The sequence below is a fragment of the Haliotis cracherodii genome, unplaced genomic scaffold (genome assembly GCF_022045235.1).
Source record: "Haliotis cracherodii isolate W230 unplaced genomic scaffold, xgHalCrac1.p SCAF_17, whole genome shotgun sequence".
Lineage (NCBI taxonomy): Eukaryota > Metazoa > Mollusca > Gastropoda > Lepetellida > Haliotidae > Haliotis > Haliotis cracherodii.
Window position 1 is genome coordinate 24,493,349 of NW_027266272.1, and position 23,862 is coordinate 24,517,210.

The 23,862-nt window shown below is 42.1% G+C and overlaps 1 protein-coding gene across 1 annotated transcript; it reads left to right on the plus strand.

Moving 5' to 3' along the window:
• Nucleotides 1-17,576: 17,576 nt before the first annotated feature.
• On the plus strand, nucleotides 17,577-23,577 carry LOC139464720 (mucin-2-like). The gene is made up of 2 exons (XM_071246235.1): nucleotides 17,577-17,619; nucleotides 22,283-23,577. Exons 1-2 carry the CDS (start codon nucleotides 17,577-17,579, stop codon nucleotides 23,575-23,577), a joined length of 1,338 nt encoding a protein of 445 aa, XP_071102336.1.
• The last annotated feature ends 285 nt before the right edge of the window (nucleotides 23,578-23,862 follow it).

The following is a 23,862-nucleotide window of genomic DNA, read 5'->3' on the forward strand; positions in this document are numbered from 1 at the left end:
TGTTAGAACTAGTCTGTCTTACAGTCCCTGAACCACGTTATTTTCCCTTCGCGCCCAGCCCTTACTGTAATGCTATCGCTTTTAATGAAGCAAGTCTAGATTTCCCAATGGTTCAGTTCTGAATCTCCCATCTCACTGGGTCTCCTTTTCAATTTAAATGTAGTTGTTTGTTTCTATCAAAATAATATATTTTCAGAGACTTACCGTTAGTCACATAAAGCCCCGGATGAGACTTTAATAAGTCTAGGTAACATAGGTCCCTCATCTCCAAGCATTCTATTGCTGTCAGGTTCAGCGACGTAGTCTTCATAATGTCAACCACTGGTTTGTCTGGCCCAGACTCGAGTGAGTGAGTGAGTGAGTAGTGTTTAACGCCGCTTTTAACAGTATTCCAGTTGTATCACGGCGAGTCAGCTTAATGTGGGAGGAAAGCCTAATAGGTCTAGGTAGAATAGGTCTTCAGCAACCCATGCTTGCCGTAAACGGCGACTATGCTTGTAGTAAGAGGCGACTAATGCGATCGGGTGGTCAGACTCGCTGACTTGGTTGATGCATGTCTTCGTATCCCAATTGCGTAGATAGATGCTCATGATTTCAATCACTGGATTGTCTGGTCCAGACTCGATTATTTACAGACAGCCTTGATTTTACTGGAATATGTCGGACTGATACGTAATTAAACAGTGAAACACATGAACTAGAAAGAACACCAATGAGTGGGGTCAAACAGGTTTTCAAGCATCAGACTACAGCTTCCTGCTAAATGTCACATCAAGGTATTTCGACTGGAATGAAAATATCCCTAAATAGATACAGAAGAGGGATTGGGAAAGACTGCCATGACTCCGTGCTCCGAGTAATCTGTTGGCATGGGGAGGTCAAACCAAACTCAAGCATTGTTTTCACGTGCACTGGAAGTGAGTGAGTGAGTGAGTATGATTTTACGCCGCTTTTAGCAATATTCCAGCAATATCACGGCGGGGGACTCCAGAAGTGGGCTTCACACATTGTACCCATGTCGGGAATCGAACCCGGGTCTTCGGCGTGACGAGCGAACGCTTTAACCACTAGGCTACCCGACCGCCCCACGTGCACTGGAAGAATGCCTGGACAACTCGGATTTTTTTCTAAAAGATGAAGCCCCTGTTTTACAGGAGTAAAATACATATGCCTAACATTGTAGGGAAATAAAAATCTGATTTTTTCTTGCAAACTTTATTTAAGTGTCTAAAGAATAGTTCATTATTTTTTTTTTAAATTTAACAACTTAATTGAGCACATGTTTATGTTAAGAAAATAATTTGGAGATCTTAAACATTACAAAAATGCTGATCTTAAACTAACATCCTGGTTCCTCAATCATAACATGACTCAGAAAATCAGATTGTTTATGTTGAAATATTTGAAAAATGCTTCCTAGGGACCTCTAAAGCAGCCTGTTTCACACGTTTCTGTTTTACCCATGTGCGGCGGTTTAGTAGCCTAGTGATTACAGGGTTCGCTCGTCACGCCGATTCTACGGGTCCTTGATATAGCTTTACTATTGTAAAAAGCGGCGTTAAACCAGAGTCACTAACTCACTCTTACCTATGTGAGTCATAGTTGTTTGTTTGTCCAGCTAAATGAGGGCGGTCTGTAAATAATCGAGTCTGGACCAGACAATCCACTGACTGACATCATGAGCATCGATCTACGCAATTGGGAAACGATGACATCAATCGATCAGGTCAGGGAGTCTGACCCCGATCCCCTTAGTCGCCACTTACGACAAGCATTCTCTACCCGGATCTTCACTCATATAAGTGGATTGTGAAAACAATCAGTTAAGACGTATGGTATACAATGTCCTGTAATCAACGAGTCATGTTACCGAACCTGACGAGCTCATCTATTTAGTCGCCTCTAACGTATTGGGTTGCTGAAGGTCAGTTCTAACCCGGAACTTCACGGGGACATTTGGGATACAAAAACATGTAATCAATGAGTCGAGTTACCGGACCTGACGACCTGATCCATTTTGTCGCCTCTTACAACTAGCACAGGTTGTTGGGGACCTTAACTTTGTATCCTCAACCGGAGAGAAAGTGAGTTGTGTTTAACGCCGCTTTTAACAGTATTCCAGTTATATCACGGCGTGTCAGCGTAATGTGGGAGCAAAGTCCGAAGTGATGAAGGTCTCAGACGTTTACCACTTCAGTGAAACCCACCGGCACGGGTATGGTGCTGACAAACATAGAAACATAATCGGGGCTAACCGGGATTCGAAACCACAATAATAGGTTTCTGCACAGCGAATTGCGACTGCGAAGCCCGCCCTATCCACCTCAACCGCATCCCAAATACCCGGACTGCGCAGAACCTCTGACCAGACCGTGCAACCGTTTGAGAGCACAGGTCTACGAGCATGACGTTATATTGAGTCGACAACATCGTCAACAGCGACTGCATTGGTGTCGTCAACACAGGGTATGGCCTCAACTGCGATGGAGAGATGTCTGGTTCAGCGACGAATCAAAATTTCTCCTCCGTCGAGGGGATGGAAGAGCACGGGTCTACAGACGTCGGGGAGAACGTTACGCCGGAAATTGCGTACAGGAAAGGGACAGGTTTGGTGGGGGTAGCGTTATGATGTGGGCGGATATCTCTCATTATGGCAGCACAGGTTTGGTCCATATCCAAACCTGTCAAGTTTACATCAACGAAATTTTCCTTCCACACGTCCTCCCAGTTACATCCACGGTGTATTCCAGCAGGACAACGCTCGACCGAATACAGCACAGATCACAAGAGCGTTGATGTTCTCCCCCTGGTCCTCCAGATCCCCGAGTTTGAACCCGACAGAGCACCCGTGGGATGAATTGGATAGACGGCTACGCCGACGTCAACCTTAACCCCAGAGGATGCAGCATTTGGCTTTCGCGTTGCAGGCCGAGTGGGCTACCATTCCCCAGGATGTGATTCGCATACTCGTCTCGTCCATGTGCAGGAGATGTCAGGCCGCTATCGATTCCAACAGGGACATACGCGTTATTAATGGTTGCTGACCTTCACCTTGGACTTTTCCTATGTACCGATAACTAAGATGACTACAATCACCAAGTGTTCTCTCCACAAGATTTTGGCGCAATACATTGTACAGTTCCTCGTTTCAATCTCTCAAACAAATCTTTCTTTTTTAAGAGTATATATTCATCGTCAGTCAGGGTTCGAACCCTCCTGTAATATAGGTGTTATATCTTCAACAAATATTATCTGAGTTTGGATAATGTAGATTATTACTGACCAAAAACATTTAATCATAACCTAAGGAAGAGTAAGAACTTATAGATCAACTTAAGAGCTTAATTGTGATAAAGAAGTTGTTCATCCATAAATTCTTATCCTAACTTAGTACTCCAATTTCTAAATGCCTATATATATTTGGCATTACTTTATTTGGCAAAGTGATAATTAAGCAATATTATCCACTCTCAAAATAGTCGCTAATGACGTTGGTCAAACGCGTCAGGAGACCCTCAGCAAATTGAGAGGACATATTTTGTGGCGCGTTGGCGTCAGTCTAGTCAGCTAATGACGCCTCGTGTCAATTGTCAGTGGTGGCAGACAGTATACATCTACCTTCACCAACAACATCAACACCATGTCTTGCGACACCCCCTACTTAAACTACAACTACGAGACCGTGTTCGCACATTTCGAGGTGTGAATGTCTCACTGACCTGAAAAACCTTCACTCGTAGTCAACTTAACTGTTTACCGTATACATGCTGCACATGCGAAATCCAAACCCCAAGCCCTTACTATGTATATGTGAATTAACTTTGTCATGACCGTGTGCTGTAAAAAAGCTGATCATAAAATTGCACCTAGCGACATATTCAAAGATTTCCTCCAATCCAAGCTACATTAAACAGAAACCGGCTTCACGAAATCGGACCAATATAGTCACGGGAAAAGTTCAGCATCGTTTCTCATATATATATACCATTCAAAACAAGTTTAAGAACTCCCATGATTCGAAGGCCGTGTGTTGCAATACCCACCAGCCCTGACAGGTCAGCTATAGTCATATGAAAAAATCGGGTCTTCTTTTATATATACCGCATATTTCCATATAAATACTCATATTAAAAGACAGAAACTTCCCCTGCTTTTGTGTAGTATATAAAATGACCCAGTGCATGCGATGGAATGGCTCCATCATATCCTTAATTCATTACCTGATATCAAAAAAAAAGTTTTAAGATATCTTCAATTCATTTCAAGATATCTTCTATTACATTCAAGTTATCTATAATTGAAATATAATTTAAGATAATTCAAGATATCTTTAAAACAATTGAAGAATATAAGGCGCATGAATTGTCTGTGCAGAGTTGCCTCCCTTGGGCATGCAAGACACCTATGATCATGGGTTCCTCCATATTAAGCTGACACTCGATAAGTCGTTACAGAGTCATACAGACATAGTCGTTGTACCATCGGGAGAAACATACAGTGTTATTGTACTATCTGGAGGAACATACAGAGTTCTTGTACCATCTGAAGGAACATATAGTGTTCTTGTACTATCTGGAAGAACATACAGTGTCCGTGTACCATCTGGAGGAACATACATAGATCTTGTACCATCTGAAGGAAAATACAGCGTTCTTGTACCATCTGAAGGAACATATAGTGATCTTGTGCCATCTGGAGGAACATACAGCGTCCGTGTACCATCTGAATGAACATACAGTGTTCTTGTACCATCTGAAGGAACAATGTTATTGTACCACCTGGAGGAACATACAATGTTTTTGTACCACCTAGAGGAACATACAGTGTTCTTGTACCACCTGGAGGAACATACAGAGTTCTTGTACCATCTGGAGGAACAATGTAATTGTACCACCTGGAGGAACATACAATGTTCTTGTACCATCTAAAGGAACAATGTAATTGTACCACCTGGAGGAACATACAACGTTCTTGTACCATCTGAAGGAACAATGTTATTGTACCACCTGGAGGAACATACAATGTTTTTGTACCATCTGAAGGAACATACAATGTTCTTGTGCCATCTGAAGGAACAATGTCATTGTACCACCTGAAGGAACATACAATGTTCTTGTACCATCTGAAGGAACATACAGCGTCCGTGTACCATCTTGAGGAACATACAATGTTCTTGTGCCATCTGGAGGAACATACAGTGTCCGTGTACCATATGAAGGAACATACATTGTTCTTGTACCATCTGAAGGCACAATGTTATTGTACCACCTAAAGGAACATACAATGTTCTTGTACCATCTGAAGGAACAATGTTATTGTACCACCTGGATGAACATATAGTGATATTCTGCCATGTGGAGGAACATGCAGCGTCCGTGTACCATCTGAAGGAACATACATTGTTCTTGTACCATCTGAAGGAGCATACATTGTTCTTGTACCATCTGAAGGAACATACAGTGTTCTTGTACCATCTGAAGGAGCTTGTACCACCTTAAGGAACAAATAGTGATCTTGTACCATCTGGAGGAACATAGTGTGATCTTGTACCATCTGGAGGAACATACAGCGTCCGTGTACCATCTGAAGGAACATACAGTGTCCTTGTACCATCTGGAGGAACATATAGTGAGTTTGTACCATATGGAGGAACATATAGTGATCTTGTACCATCTGGAGGAACATACAGCGTCCGTGTAGCATCTGAAGGAACATACAGTGTCCTTGTACCATCTGGAGGAACATATAGTGAGATTGTACCATCTGGAGGAACATACAGTGTCATTGTACCATCGGGAGGACTATACAGTGTTCTTGTACCACCTGGAGGAACATACAGCGCCCGTGTACCATCTGAAGGAACATATAGTGATCTTGTACCACCTGGATGAACATATAGTGATATTCTGCCATCTGGAGGAACATACAGTGTCATTGTACCATCGGGAGGACTATACAGTGTTCTTGTACCATCTGAAGGAACATATAGTGATCTTGTACCATCTGGAGGAACATACAGTGTTCTTGTACCATCTGGAGGAACATATTGTGATCTTGTACCATCTGGAGGAACATGCAGCGTCCGTGTACCATCTGAACGAACATACAGTGTCCTTGTACCATCTGGAGGAACATATAGTGATCTTGCACCATCGAGAGGAACATACAGTGTCATTGTACCATCGGGAGGACTATACAGTGTTCTTGTACCACCTGGAGGAACATACTGTGTCCATGTACGATCTGGAGGAACATACAGTGTTATTGTACCATCTGAAGGAACACACAGTGTTCTTGTACCATCTGGAGGAACACACAGTGTTCTTGTACCATCTGGAGGAACATACAGTGTTCTTGTACCATCTGAAGGAACATACAGTGTTCTTGTACCATCTGGAGGAACACACAGTGTTCTTGTACCATCTTGAGGAACACATAGTGTTCTTGTACCATCTGGAGGAACATACAGTGTTCTTGTACCATCTGAAGGAACAATGTTATTGTACCACCTGGAGGAACATACAATGTTCTTGTACCACCTGGAGGAAGATACAATGTTCTTGTACCATCTGGAGGAACACACAGTGTTCTTGTACCATCTTGAGGAACACATAGTGTTCTTGTACCATCTTGAGGAATATACAGTGTTCTTGTACCATCTGAAGGAACAATGTTATTGTACCACCTGGAGGAACATACAATGTTCTTGTACCACCTGGAGGAAGATACAATGTTCTTGTACCATCTGAAAGAACAATGTTCTTGTACCACCTGAAGGAACATACAGTGCTCTTGTACCATCTGAAGGAACATACAGTGTTCTTGTGCCCTCTGGAGGAACATTCAGTGTTCTTGTGCCCTCTGGAGGAACATACAGTGTTCTTGTGCCCTCTGGAGGAACATTCAGTGTTCTTGTGCCCTCTGGAGGAACATTCAGTGTTCTTGTGCCCTCTGGAGGAACATACAGTGTTCTTGTACACATTGAAAATTCGATATCTAATACTATTTTCAACGCAAGTAGTTATGATGATAACTTTTTACTTAAATAAATGTCTCTGTTAGACATCCTCCGTGTACCTCCGTGTACACATATACCTCTGTGTATATAAAAATGTTTGAAGTCTATCAATTATCATATTGTAAACACTTAGTCACTTAATAAAAACAAACAAAAAAGATTAATCATATTCATTGTAAAATGAAAAACATCGAAATCAAACCTGTGAAAAATATAGTCTAAGCTTGGCGTTGGCTTGAGGGTGAGTGTGTTCAAAGTATGTTAAACTACTTACTCTCATATTAAGTACTGTCATACTTACTAAAGAAGGTACAAGATTAATACGTGATTATTCTAGCCTTAGTTTAAGAGTGTCAGAATAATAAGTATTTAAAATGATTTAAAAATATTTTAAAATTGTATTGTAGGTGAGGTGAGGTGAAATTGGGTTTAACGTCGCGTCCAAGATTATTGCATTTATATAGCGACGTGCATGTACGTGTATGTGTGTGGCTGCTTGTACTAGTCCGGACTGATGCCGATTTATAGTGCTAGCACACTGAGATACCGACCAGTCTTTGTTTTAGCCCCTTAATGCCGAACGCCAGACAGGGTTAAAACAAGTACCATCTTTTAACGTATTTTGGTATGACGCGGCTGGGGATCGAACCCCGGACCTCCGGGCGGACGCTATACCATTAGACCATGGAGGCGGTCTCAAATTGTATTGTACATAACCCTACCATATATATATGCAGTGTCCATGCCGAGTTTGCTCTATACTGTCTTAACAGTTCCTGTTTAACATTCGTAGGTTCGGTGACATAAGCATCGGGTCTGCTGGCCATTGTGATGTACTATCTCTAAAAAACATCCCTTACCAAATTTCATTGTGGTGTGATATTCTCATGTTTTAATCTATCCATAGGATGTCTATTGACTATACCTTTTACGGTACAGCGTCTTAACTGTTCATCGAGTGAAGACAATGAAAGGTGTTACCTGGTCGGGGATGAAGAAACGCACTAATTCTGAAGTCACTTCCATGTGTGATAAATGTCGTACAAGAGAGGCGCGTTAGGGGATGTCAGAGGTTTGTGTGGTCAGTATATGATTTGAGCTTTGCAATCAAGTCATCTCTTTATACACATTGAGGGCTACGTATAGTAGGACTATATGCCAGGAACAGGTATATGTAGAAAGATCATGCGATATTCCTGTGACAAATCAGCGAACTGTCTCACTGAAGTCATTTTTTAGCTAACCATCGGAGAGGGTTAAGCATTGTGACTATATATTCAATTCATCATTTAAGTTCAGGTAAGTTTCTACGATTTTCGATGTTAAGTAACACCATAATTACCTTTTTAAAGGTATTGTTAAAGTATAATTATTTATGTAATAGTGCATGCATTCAGTGTAAGATTGTTAATTATAATAAATAATTGAATGATAGCTTTCAAACTTATACAAAGCTAGGCCTTTTAGATAAATTACATTGTTAGATCTAATTTCATACTATATAGATCAAACTTGAATTTTAAGGCTTTTCAATGGAAATGTTTTAAATGTAAAATACTTATAATTCATTCAGTTAGAGCGGTGCTTCCCTAGTTATCTGGACGTACCAGGAAAGTTGTTTCTAAAATATTTGATGGATTAACTTTGAAGACATTTATTCTCACAGAAAGGTATGATTTATAATATGTATTTTATTCTATTGTATTGTCTTTGTTTGAATAGGATAAAATACTTTAACATTATATTACCATTAATGCTATTTGGTTTATAAAATGTGTTTATCTCTAATGATAATCTAATAAACATACATTTCTTTATGTTTCAGCTATTCCTGTTTGCTAGACATAATTTTTATTAAACTTTATTATATATTCTAATATATTACAAATGGTACTATAAAATGTCAGTCATTTACTCCTTCCGTATTCAGCTGTGAGTTTTGTAAAAAAAATATGGTTCAAAACGTCCGTTGGTAAGGCATCAACGCAATTGTGGCCCTTTTAGTCAGTCTTTCGAATGTACAGTGTGTTCAAAATCTTTCACTCAACAAAATGATTTAAAAAGGCAAAGGAAGAACAATAGATACATGACAGGAACAATAACCGAGAACAAAGCCAATCATCAAAAACGTGACTATAAAGAATAGATTTCAATCCTCAATCCTCATCATAATCCTCAAAAGGTGACTATAAAGAATAGATCTCAATCCTCAATCCTCATCATAATCCTCAAAAAGTGACTATGAAGAATAGATCTCAATCCTCATCATAATCCTCAAAAAGTGACTATAAAGAATAGATCTCAATCCTCAATCCTCATCATAATCCTCAAAAAGATGACTATAAAGAAAAGATCTCAATCCTCAATCCTCAATCCACAATCCTCATCATAATTCTCAAAAAGTGACTATGAAGAATAGATTTTAATCCTCTCTCATCATAATCCTCAAAAGTGACTATGAAGAATAGATCTCAATCCTCACTACTCGTCGTCCTCCTCATGACGTGCTCCTCGCTCTGTCGTATTGTGGTTCAGAACAACGGTTCCTTTATCATGCATTGTTATGCCAGCCGTCGTGCTGTGGTTCGTAACAGTGGCTCCTTTATCATGCATTGTTATGCCAGCCGTCGTGTTGTGGTTTGGAACAATGGCTCCTTTATCATGCATTGTTATGCCAGCCGTCGTGATGTGGTTTGGAACAAGGACTCCTGTAACCTGCATTGTGACAAAAAAAAGTGTATTGCATCAAATCGTGATTTTGCAAACAACACACCTCATTTCGTAGACTATAATCACATGCTTTCTCATAATGAGTTTGAATCATCCAATCTTCTTTATTGTTATTAGATTCTATATAGACTTGTTTATCCTGATACTGCTCATAGTCATCTAGTACATCTACTTGTCAGTATCAGACTCTTGGTAATTGTTTTAGTTTCAACATGTCAAGGTTCTGTCCTTATGTGGGGGCATGGGTGGCCCTGTCGTCTAAGGCGCCGCGATTCGCTGTGCAGAATTTTGTCCCTTGGGCAAGCCAGAAACCTATGATTGTTGGTTCGAATACCGGTTCGCCCCGATTATGTTTCTAGGTTTGTCAGCACCATACCCGTGCTCGTGGGTTTCACCGAAGTGGTAAACGTCCGAGACCTGCATCATTTCGGGCTTTCCTCCCACATTAAGCTGACACGCCGCGATATAACTGGAATACTGTTAAAAGCGGCGTTAAACACAACTCACTCACTCACTCTGTCCGTATGTTCAATTATATGCAGATAAAGAAGATGGACAATATGTGAAGCAGGAGCTTGACGTGTCTATCATGGAAGAGGAACTGGATTGTTTACGGATCATTACAGAGGATAGAGAACAATTTGAAGAAGTCATCATCAGGATATGCGGGAGAGAATTTCAAGAGAAATGGAACATATCAAATCTTTTCAAGGACATATGTGAATTATTTTCAGACTATGATCAAGTCTATCGAGCTGGTGTAAGACAGAGTCAGTCCAAAGTCCTCTTTGACTTGTTAGAAGTTGCTCTTAATAAATGGAATGAATTGGTTTCCAAACTCCCATATCGTTACTTTACCACAATGGAAAGAGAAATGAGAGTGATTGAATTGTCTAACCCTTTTGCTTACTCTGAAAGATACAAGAGATGGTACAAGCTTCTAAAAAAGGCGAGACCTAATAGACATTTACCAAAATGAGCTCTATGTAACTTGTATTTATTTCCAAAAGATACAAGGAAGTCCTGTATATAGGAACTTCTACCATGACAATGAAGAATGCTTGACTCTGGTTGGTTACAAGGAGGTATTCTTTTCTTCTTTCTGATACCTCTTTTAAGCCTTTTCACACAAGACGCGCGTATGAAAACTTCGATCCATCGACAGCCTACGCATCGATGCAAATGACAAGGGCTGCCGATAACCTATAAGAATATTGTATACGTTCGATGTCAGAAGAACAGCCTATCAAACCTGAGCGCTCGACCCAAAATTCAAATAGGAGGTATCTAATCTAGAGTCGAACCACGTCAACTTTGAAAACACAGCAGGTTTATCTCTTCAATATAGTGGTGCTTCACTTTTTTCCATGTGCATATTTTCGATGTAGCGAAGCCAAGCTGCCTTGTTACAGAATACATGTTACATGTTTATTGGCATACAATCACGGCCCTGATCGTGTACTAGTCTAAAACTATCAAAGTGTTTTATGTCTGGGACATCTGCGACGCTGGATGGTATTTGCTTGCGAGTTGACTCAGCAATCATGACCGACTCCCTATGTTTGCCACAGTCTTGAAAAAGCGTCATACGCACATATTTCGCGTGGTTGAAATTCCCTTAGGTGAACAAGAAACTCGTAAAGTTTGTTTTCCCCTATACTTGGTTTAATTAGAGAGAGAGATTTTATATTTTCATATGTATGGTATTTTTCACGTATATGCATTATAAACTCTATCATCTATCTGCATGAGACCGCCTGTGTGGTTGGACGAGTGGATAGAGCATGGTGGTTCGATCCGTACCCAAAGACGGTACTTGTGGTCACGTCGTCAGTATACTGTGACGAGAGAGAGAGAAAGAGAGAGAGAGAGAGAGAAAGAGAGAGAGAGAGAGAGAGAGAGAGAGAGAATGGTTTTACGTCTTCGGCGTGACGAGCGAACGCTTTAACCTCTTGGCTACCAGACCGCCCCTGGTTTAATTAGAATGTGTGAGTGAGTGAGTTTGGTTTAAACCGCTTTGCCCAGAATTGCATCTATATCATAGCGTGTCAGCTTAATGTGGAAGGAGGGCCCGAAGTTATGCGCCTTAGACGTTTACAATTGTGTGTAACCCACGAGCACGGAAATGGTGATGACAAACCTAGAAACATATATTAGGCGAAACAAGATTCGAATCCACAATCATAGGTTTCTGGCGTGCCCAAGGGACGCAACTACGCACAGCTAGTTGCGGCGTCTTAGACGACTGGGCCAACCCTGGGCGTAGACCCCGACACTGAATCACATGTACAGTAAACTACGGTTATAACGAACTCAAAGGGACCACTAATTTTAGTTCGTTATAACCGTATTTCGATATAAGCATATATAATGCGTATATACAACAAATATCCGGGACTAAAAATAAGTTCGTCATATCGGTCAGTTCGTTATAAGCGTTTTCGTTATATACGTAGTTAACTGTAGTACATTTGGTGTCTACTTGTCCAAGTGACTTTGTTCGACATGTGCCGCTGTTTGCCCTGCAGTAGGCATGGGTCCCCGGTGGGGTGAAATAGAAAAGTAACTGTTAAACTTCTTGCGCCTGACAAGGCAGCTTGGGATGTATACTCCCCAGGGAGCTGAGAATGAAAATCAAGTTCACACTGACCGGGGTAATAATGTTAGCTGCAGTGTTTGAAGGCTAGCGCAATATAAGTAGCCACGTTATTATTATAAGAACCGACCCGTGAAGATCAAGGTTAAAATATGTCTTCAGCAAACCATGCTTGCCGTAAATGGCGACTATGCTTGTAGTAAGAGGCGACTAACGGGGTCGGGTGGTCAGGCTCGATGACTGGATCGATGTTCATGATGTCAATCACTGCATTGTCTGGTCCAGACTCGATTATTTACAAACCGCCGTCATATAGCTCGAATATTCTGAGTGCGGCGTTAAACAACAAACAAACATATAAGAACTCCTTATCTTCCCTAAATGGTAACAAGGACTTCGTCATATCATATGTTGCGAAGCAGTGGGAAAAAAATAATTGGTTATCGAACAACTATTGCCATTAATAGGTTCAAAATATGTAATTGGATTTCAGTACAGTATTTCAATATGAATGTAAAAACAAATGTAAGAAAATTTATAATCATACTTTTTTAATAAAGATTACTGTTGAAATATACAGAAAGTGTTTTTTTAATTAGTTTGTGTATTTATAGAAAATGTTTAGAAATACAGATTGCTTGAAAAAGATTCATCAAAAGCGGCGGAAAACCATATTCACTCGCTCACTCACTCACTCACTCCAGTACCAACAGGCATGCGAAGGTGGGGCTTACACCGTCCATATCTATACAAACACAACGTGACCTATCTTTACGTGATTGACAGACAGTAATCGATACCTGTGAGACAGTACTCTACAGCGTATACTTTCACAAGAAGCCTCGGAATGTTTTGGTTAACCATGGACTTCAATATATACTCCAATATATACAATTTTCTTGAACATATTTCTTTGATAACAGGCATCTCTGGACTTGTACACAAAAAAACGTAAATTTCATAATTGACGTATCTTTTTATAAGTTTCAAAAAAATCAGTAAATGTATTATCGTGTCACAGGATGTTATGCTTCATTTAGTCCTTATTTGTGGTTTGTTTGTAGGCTGCCGTCGCGTGGCAGGAGTTCTGTTGTACAATACATGCTTCTTACTCGTAATGCACACTGTGAGCGAGTGAGTGAGTATGATTTTACGCCGCTTTTAGAAATATTCCAGCAATATCACGGCGGGGGACACCAGATATGGGCTTCACACATTGTACCCATGTCGGGAATCGAACCCGGGTCTTCGGCGTGACGAGCGAACGCTTTAACCACTAGGCTACCCGACCGCCCCTACTACACACTGTCTGAGTGGCGGGTGCTGCCGGTAGAGCGGGACATGCTTACTATTTTCTTTGATTGTTTGTTGTTTAACGCCGCACTCAGCAATATTCCAGCTATATGACGGCGGTCTGTAAAATAATCGAGTCTGGACCAGACAATCCAGTGATTGACATCATGAGCATCGATCCACGAAATGATGACATGTATCAACCAAGTCATCGAGCCTGACCACCCGATCCCGTTAGTCGCCTTTTACGACAAGCATAGTCACCTTTTACAACAAGCATAGTCACCTTTTACGGCACGAACACCTGGAGTCATTACTAGTTTTCAGTGGTCCATTCATAAAATTTACAGCTTTTTTGGCATGTACAACAAATTTTAATCTGTTTCAGCCGATAGTCTGGACTTGTTATTCTCTTGCATTGACAATTTTAATTAATGTACCTCTATGGTAAACCAAGAGGCGATACATTTCCACCGTTAACCAAACACAATGTCTCTTTCTGACTTCACCATCAACTACATCCCTCAACGTTTAACCTGGGATCTGCCTCTCTCTTGTTAACTAAAAACAAGGTTTTTTTCCATGGCGAAACGTAAACACAATATATCTCCAAGGTAGGGTGAGGTGAGGTGAAATGGGGTTTAACGTCGCGTTCAAGTTTATTGCACTTATATACCGATGTGCATGTGTGTGTGGCTGCTTGTACTAGTCCGAACTGATTTCATAGTGCTAGCTCACTGATATACCATGCCGCAGTTTAACATAAATACCCCACTCAGACACAGTATACTGACTCCGAGCCGATCAGTACTTGTTTTAGCCCCTTATCCCGAGCGCCAGACAGGGTAACAACAAGCATCATCTTTTAACGTCTTTTGGTATGATGCGGCCGGGGATCGAACCCTGGACCTTTCGCTCTCCGGGCGGACGCTCTACCACTAGACCACGGATGCGGTATATCTCCAAGATAAACATGACAGATACAACATATCTTAAAGCCGCCTCTTCACCTTTACAAAATAACCTCAAGATCATTGGTCTAATGGTAGAGCATCCGCCCGGAGAGCGGAAGGTCCGGGGTTCGATCCCCGGACGCGTCATACCAAAAGACGTTAAAAGATGGTACTTGTTGTTACTCTGTCTTGCGCTCAGCATTAAGGGGTTAAAAGAAGGACTGATCGGCTCGGAGTCAGTATACTGTGTCTGAGTGGGGTATTCATGTTAAACTGCGGCATGGTATCTCAGTGGGCTAGCACTATCAAATCGACATCGGGCCGGACTAGTACACACACACACACACACACACACACACGGTGCGCAGGATACCATGAAATGTTTATCTGGTACGCGGGTGCCAATATTTCATAATTGATATCTGTCCATAGTTTGTGAAAATGCGTTCTCTCTTCATTCTCGGTCGTTATAATTAACACATAACCAGTATCGTCATTTGAGTCCCGATAACGTACACGTGTGTATGTGAACATTGGTGATGTGTCAAATATATACACTACTGCTCACAAATACTTACCTCTTTTTGCGAATTTTTAGCGATTTTTTTTCGTTTGTGTGTATAGTTTAATACCGCATTAAGCAATGTTCAACTGATTTGACGGCGGTCTGTAAATAATCGAATCTAGAGAAGACAATACACAGTGATTGACATCATGAGCATCGATGAGATTTTTCTGCGATACCATTACGTACCGCATTATTTCAGCAAGCGTATTCAAATTAATTCAGCAAACGTACTGCATTATTTCCACAAACGTACCACACTCATTCCGCAAGCGCACCAAAGTAATTCCGCAAATGTGCCGCAAGTATATTTCCGGAAATGCCCCTCGATATAAAGGTAAGTACCGTATTCGACGTCATATGCGCCTCGCTATAATAGGCGCCCACGGCGATATTTGCTAATATACTGGCTAGTGAACAATCCCAATTTGCACCCCTTCCAATTGATCAATGTACAAGAACTTATTTATTCGCATATAATATGCACTCGTGTATTATATGCACCCTTATATTAAATTCTTGAAAAATATATCAGTCGTATATAAACAGTTCAGGCTGTCAGCATAAACCAATAAATTTTTCTTTCAACTCCAAAACTCACCAAAATTATATTTATTATAGAGCCCCCTATTTCTAATTTTGTGAGCGCACTGGGCGCTTATTACGTCTAATACGGTAGTTATGTGCAGTAGTGTAGATACTCAATGTATGTATCGTGCACGGCGTGTTCGGGAAGGCAGTGTGGTATCACATCACCTATACACAAATTAATATCCATCATAAGTCTGTATATAGTCTCCTGAATAATACATGCTCTAATCTTTACGTTCCATTAGTTCTCGGATATTTTCCATTATCATGTTGAGTGTTCCTGCAGTAAACATATGTATCGGAGCCGGAATGGTTATGGAACAGTGGAAATGGGGAATTCCGGGTTAGAATCCCCAGCAACCTATGCTTGTCGTTAAAGTCGACTTACTTGGTGAGACCCGTGAAGATCCGGGTTAGAATAAGTCTTCAGCAATCCATGCTTGCCGTAAAAGGCGACTATGCTTGTCGTAAAAGACGACTAACGGGGTCGGGTGGTCAGGCTTGGTGACTTGGTTGATGCATGTCATCGGTCCCAGTTGCGTGGATCGATGCTCATGTTGTCAATCACTGGATTGTCTGGCCTGGTTATTTACAGACCGCCGTCCTATAGCTGGAATATTGCTGAGTGCGGCGTTAAACAACAAACCAACCCAAAACCAAAACTTACTGGGTGAGGCTGTCACTTGGTTGAGTGCGTGTCTTCGTCCTGGGGCGTGGCTCATAATATCAATCACTGGACTGTCTGGTCCAGATTCGATTATTTACAGGCCTCTGTCATACAGAAGAAATATTTCTGAGTGTGATCTCAAACAACCCATACAAAAGGATATTTTAAAATGGATCAGTTTGCAAGTAGGTTCGTTCAGCTCCTTTGAACCCATAGAATGAGTGAGTGAATGGTGTTTAACGCCGTATTCGTTTACAGCAATTCACTTCGATCTATTAACAACTGGAGTTTAGAAAGGACAAGCATTGGGTGGTGATACTGCAATCCATGATTCACTTCGATCTATTAACAATTGGCGTCTGTTAAGGTTTGTTTGTTTGTTGTTTTACGCCGCATCCAGCAATATTCCAGCTATATGACGTCGGTCTGTAAATAATCGAGTCTGGACCAGACAATCCAGTGATTGATATCATGAGCATCGATCCACGCAATTGGGATCGATGACCTGCATCAACCAAGTCAGCGAGCCTGACCACCCGATCCCGTTAGTCGCCTTTTACGACAAGCATAGTCGCCTTTTACGGCAAGCATGGGTTGCTGAAGACCTATTCTACTCCGTATCTTCACGGGACCTTTCACAAATGTTGGGTGTCGGCGTCATTAGTAACATACAATCAGCGAGTCACATAGTTTTATGTCCACACAGTGAGTGAGTGAGTGAATGAGTTAGGTTTTAGGCTGGGACTGGTCCTGACAAACCGACATGTAACTGAGATTTTGTTTGTTTGCGACGGACTCTATATTCCACATTTATGACGGCAATCTGTAAATAATGGGGCCTTGACCAGACAACCAGGTGATTGATATTATGAACATCGATCTACGCAATTCGGATACGATGACATGCATCACACACGTGTTCGAGCTGGACAACCTGATCCCGTTCGTTTCTTCTTTCAAAAAGCATGCGTTGTTGAAGACCATTTTTAACCCGGACCTTCGCGAGGTGCATGCATGAATGAGGATACATTTACAACTTGGGGATGTCATTATCAAACAAAATCCGGCTGCCGCTTCTTTCATGCTCGGTTGCAGAATTCCTATATTTCAAACACCATGATGCTTAAATGTTATTAAAGGCATATCTACGCTTTGTTGCAAACATGCGACTTGAAAACGTCGTCCCCAAAGCGGCCCTCGTGGGAGGTGAGGTGAAATGGGGTTTAACGTCGCGTCCAAGATTATTGCACTTATATAGCGACGTGCATGCACGTGTGGCTGCTTGTACTAGTCCGGACTGATGCCGATTTATAGTGCTAGCACACTGAGATACCATGTCGCAGTTTAACACGAATACCCCACTCAGACACAGTATACTGACTCCTAGCCGACCAGTCCTTGTTTTAGCCCCTTAATGCCGTGCGCCAGACAAGGTAACAACAAGTACCATCTTTTAAAGTCTTTTGGGATGGGCTGGGGATCGAACCCCGGACCTTCCGCTCTCCGGGCGGGCTCTCTACCATTAGACCACGGAGGCGGTCGCCCTCGTGAGAAGAAACACATTATGCCACTTGATTATGTTAAGGTATGACAAGAACCCTTAGGGCCTGCTTAAACTGTATAATTTAAGAAATAATAAGAAGGTTCTGAAGTGTTTTCATCATCTTCAGATGTGCTAAATATGAAAGAAAATTGGTTTTGCTCGTTTCAACACTAGCATGGACAACGCCCATAGGTTATATGCCAAAGTAAAGCTGAATTTAGCACTTTTCAAAAAAGCATTCTTTTAATACTTGATTATGAGCAAGCCTTTGACTAAAACTTATTTTAAAACATATTAATGATCAAACATTGGTGACAATAATTATGTTGAGTCAAGGAGTCGTTCTATTTTTTAAAACCGTTTTTATTTCATTCATTGTAGTGTTTTGCGATGTACTATATTTTCAATGACAAACATATTAATGATCAAACATTGGTGACAATAATTATGTTGAGTCAAGGAGTCGTTCTATTTTTTAAAACCGTTTTATTTCATTCATTGTAGTGTTTTGCAATGTACTATATTTTCAATGACAAAATATCAAAGTTTTCATATTAGACATTTTAAGAGTCCCAAATCTAGGCCAGATGGTGGGACACTCCTCTTTACAATGTTGAGTGAGTGAGTGAGTGAATATGGTTTTACGCCGCTTTTAGCAATATTCCAGCAATATCACGGCGGAGGACACCAGAAATGGGCTTCACACATTGTACCCATGTCGGGAATCGAACCGGGTCTTCGGCGTGACGAGCGAACGCTTTAACCTCTAGGCTACCCTACCGCCCCTTATAGTAAGTTGAGAGTGATGTCTTCTGGTCACTTGGTTACCCCACACTTGACGTCGTCGAGGTGAGGGTTTAACGCTGCTTTGAACAGAATTTAAGCAATATCACTGCGTGGCAGCTTGATGTGGGAAGAAAGCGGACAAGACCTATGTCGTCGACATTGATGCAGACAAACCAAGCATCAAATTTGGCGATTTTTTAATTCGAACCGGAAACAACTTATCTGTATTTCTTTGCAAAAAATATTCTGGAATTGTACCTGAAACTTCATTTTGTTTAAACATTATGAAAAACCCATTCATAATCATGAAGATTGCAACTAATTTCCAAAGTTCAAAAGTCCAAAATATAAATGCGAAAATCTTGTACCGTTGAATCTAACATCCGGGTTCCAAAGCCGCAATACGTGTCTTGCCAATCGAGGCACGTGCATCACTTGCACAAGGAATTTCCCAGCACATTCTGCGGATAGGGCGTACCGCTTAAAAAGGAACATATCTTTGTGGGAGCAAGGATACCTTCAACCAGGATGTCTGAAGTGACGGTAAATTGGCATTCTATTCCTCTTTCTGAAAAATAAGTGGATAGAGGGCGGAAAGCTGAACCACGGCCTTTTCTGAATGTTTGCAAAGAAGAAAAATAGTGTCCGTTTTTTAGCCATTATTTCTATTTCATACCATTTGCGATTTGAATCTACCCATTTCGTTGGCACTAAGAATGGAGGGAGAGTTGACATGGGATTACAAACCGGATTTTTAAAACGTGAGTACAAGTGGTTCAATGGCCCGGTATTTTGGCATATCGTTGAGTATCAGTTTTATGATGGAGTGTGAGTGAGTGAGTTGGGTTTAACGCCGCTTTTAACAGTATTCCAGTTATATCACGGCGTGTGGGAGGAAAGTCCGAAGTGATGCAGGTCTCAGACGTTTACCACTTCGATGAAAGCCACTAGCACGGATATGGTGCTGACAAACCTAGAAACATAATCGGGGTGAACCGGGATTCAAATCCACAATCATAGGTTTCTGACGTGCCCAAGGGACGGAAATCTGCACAGCGAATCGCGGCGCCTGAGACGACAGGGCCCCCCGTGGCCCCCTTTTATAATAAAGATGGAGACAAAATTGAAGCAACTGTAATACAGATCGTAAATGTTTATAACTTTGGTGATATCCACGACCACGTATGGCGCTGAAAAACGGAGGATTCGAACTAACAACCAGCAGATCCTGGCAGCAAAGGGACGCAACTCTGTACAACGAAATTTAGCACCTCGGTAGGTTTTCTTTTATTCATATTTCAAATCACTGGGCTTAGCGCAATGTTATATTCTATTAGTAACATAGATAAAAAGGAAGTTTTCTTCTAAACCAAATTGAAATAAAAGTACATGATAAAACCAGACTCCAGACATGAATTCAATGCTCTGTGTCAAGAAAGTTTACTCCGGCTAACAGGATCTATTGTTGCTGATATGTCGTTGACAACCCTGTATTTACATCAAATGCAAACAGAAGATATGGACCGACAGGTCTGGATGATAACAAAAAGCATACACAAATCTTAAGACACTACAGAGCCTCACAAGAATTAGACATTACCGTTATTTTACCCCCGTTCTGACACCTAAATGCATTCCCGTCAATACAAGTGATCGTACGACAAGGCGTGCTTGGTTTTCATGTCTAAAAGCCGATGGTTTTGGCAGCTATGGGCGATTTTATACGCCTACGGATGTGACGTCTGAAAGGTAAAATGAACTTGAAGCGTCGGCGTTCGTAGCCGACGACCGCGTCTCATTTCGCTTTTTTATAGTCCCTGATACGTCTGAGTTTTATGAGATAAGGTTTATAGAGATTGTCATATATATTCAATGTAATTCTGTGTGTTTCTCACTGACACTGAGTACCGGAATCTGTACGTGACAAGATTCACGTCATTATTCCGAGTCAACCCGTGAAGGTCAAGGTTCAACCCATGCTTGCCGAAAGACGTGACTATGTTTGTCGTAAGAGGAGACTAACGGGATCGGGTGGACCGGCTCCCTGACTTGGTTGATGCATGTCACCGTATCCCAATTGCATAGATTGATGCTCGTGATATCAATCACTTGATTGCCTGGTCCAAACTCGATTATTTACAGACCTCCATCATATACCCGCAACATTGCTGAGTACGGCGTCAAACAACAAACAAACAAACATTGTTCCCAGTCGACAGGTCCGGTACTCCATGCTTGCTCTCCGGGTCTATTAAACGAGAATAGTGCCCTTGTATTATTGCTTATCGCTGGGTTGTTTACTTCACGAAATCACGCTTCCAAATCTGATAATTGTCAAGTATCAGGATGTTTAGGTGTGCTACGTCCTATTAGAATATATTTGTGGTGCATTCTTGTGTTGCGAATTTTTCCTTGTTTTAAAGTCGAGTTTTTCGGTGTTTTCGTGACATTGAGCGAAAACAAACCAGCTACATCTACACATCGTTTTCTGGTTCGATATAAGGACTATATCACATGTGTAGATATTTTCAACAATAATCACCCAAAGAAAGAGTGAGTGAGTGAGTGAGTTGTGTTTAACGCCGCTTTTAACAGTATTACATTTATATCACAGCATGTCAGCTTAATGTGGGAGGAAAGCCCGAAATGATGCAGGTCTCGGACGTTTACCACTTCGGTGAAACCCACGAGCACGGGTATGGTGCTGACAAACCTAGAAACATAATCGGGGCGAACCGGTATTCGAACCAACAATCATAGGTTTCTGGCTTGCCCAAGGGACGCATTTCTGCACAGCGAATCGCGGCGCCTTAGACGACAAGGCCACCCGTGCATATGGTGCCAATATACTTGTTATCTCCCGCCGTGATATTGCTGGAAAATTGCATAGAGCGGGGTCAATCCCGGCTTACTTTATATCTCTTCAAAATGTCACCACAGACTGAACATCTCTTCATACAAAGGCCGACACGCCCTTCTCTTATTGGCTGTTAATAGCGCGATCCCGTTGTTATTTTATGTTAACTTTCGCTCTTTATCGGGATATCGGTATTCGTCATAGAAAAGGCCTCCTCGGGCGGATCACTTAAGTATGGGGTTAGACGGATACGAGTGTATGTTTTACCCACTAATAGCGCTTCTTTACGCATGTCTGACTCCAGTGTGAAAGTCATGCGTGACCGTTTATTGTCCTCTGGTGTAAATAATCGTGATGTCTTCTTCAGCTGTCACATTTACTCATTCGGAATATTAGACTCGTGTGTATGTAAAGAATTGTCTCTATTTAATCATCATAGATGGGAATGGGTAATGGCCGATGTTGAATTAATTTTATTTTCAAAAAGTATATATACGAGTGCATGTTGTTTACGAATCAGCTGCGGTGTATGTGTGCGTGCGTATGCGTGTGTGTGGACGCATGTGTATATTTTCGTGCGTACCTGCATTCGTGAGCGTGGGTGGTACTCCACAAATGTTTCATCTTTTGTACATATTGGATTCATAACCAACTATGACGTCACCATCATCCGTTCCCTACAGAGACGTCACCATCATACTTCTCCCACCATGACGTCACCAAACATCAGCCCACCCACACCATCATCCAGCCATCACCTCACCTGCCATCACCTCACCTGCCATCAACTCGCCAACCATCACCTCACCAACCATCACCTCACCCACCATCAACTCACCCGACATCAAATCACCCGACATCACCTCACCAACCATCACCTCAATCACCATCACCTCAATCACCATCACCTCACCCAACATCAACTCACCCGACATCACCTCACCAACCATCACCACACCCACCATCACCTCAATCACCAACACCTCACCAATCCATTACTTCACCAACCATCACCGCTACAACCATCACCTCAATCACCATCACCTCAATCACCATCACCTCACCCACCATCACCTCACCCACCATCAACTCACCCACCATCATCTCACCAACCATCACCTCATCTGCCATCAACTCACCCACCATCATCTCACCAACCATCACCTCACCCACCATCACCTCACCCACCATCAACTCACCCACCATCACCTCACCCGACATCACCTCACCAACCATCACCTCAATCACCATCACCTCAATCACCATCACCTCACCCAACATCAACTCACCCGACATCACCTTACCAACCATCACCTCACCCACCATCACCTCAATCACCATCACCTCAATCACCATCACCTCACCCAACATCACCTCACCAATCCATTACTTCACCAACCATCACCGCTACAACCATCACCTCATTCACCATCACCTCACCCACCATCAACTCACCCACCATCATCTCACCAACCATCACCTCGCTTACCATCACCCCAATCACCATCACCTCACCCACCATCACCTCACCTACCATCACCTCAATCACCATCACCTCACCAACCATCACCTCACCAGCCATCACCTCACCAACTCACCCACCATCACCTCAATCACCATCACCTCACCAACCATCACCTCAATCACCATCACCTCACCAACTCACCCACCAACACCTCACCAACTCACCCACCAACACCTCAATCACCATTACCTCACCCACCATCACCTCACCAACTCACCCACCAACACCTCAATCACCATCACCTCACCCACCATCACCTCAATCACCATCACCTCACAAGCCATCACCTCAATCACCATCACCTCACCAAACCATCACCTCACCAACTCACCCACCAACACCTCACCAACCATCACCTCAATCACCATTACCTCACCCACCATCACCTCACCAACTCACCCACCAACACCTCAATCACCATCACCTCGCCAACCATCACCTCACCAACCATGACCTCAATCACAATCACCTCACAACCATTACCTCACTCACCATCACCTCGCCCACCAAAACCTCACCCACCACCATCTCGTCCACATCACCTCACCCACTATCACCTCACTCACCACCACCTCAACAAACATACCGTCACCAACATAGCTCAACATCACCAAATGTCACCTGACTAACAACTCACAAAACACAACCATCACATCACCGTACGTCACCATCACCAAACTTCAACCACAGCCAGCGTCACCTTGGGCGGTGGGTTTGTCTAGTGGTTAAAGCGTTCGC

Excerpts from the sequence above, each read along its gene's own strand:
- LOC139464720 (XM_071246235.1), top strand. The coding sequence starts at position 17,577 with ATGCGACTTGAAAACGTCGTCCCCAAAGCGGCCCTCGTGGGAG. Across the intron at positions 17,620-22,282 it reads CAAAGCGGCCCTCGTGGGAG|AGACGTCACCATCATACTTC; the intron begins GTGAGGTGAAAT and ends CGTTCCCTACAG.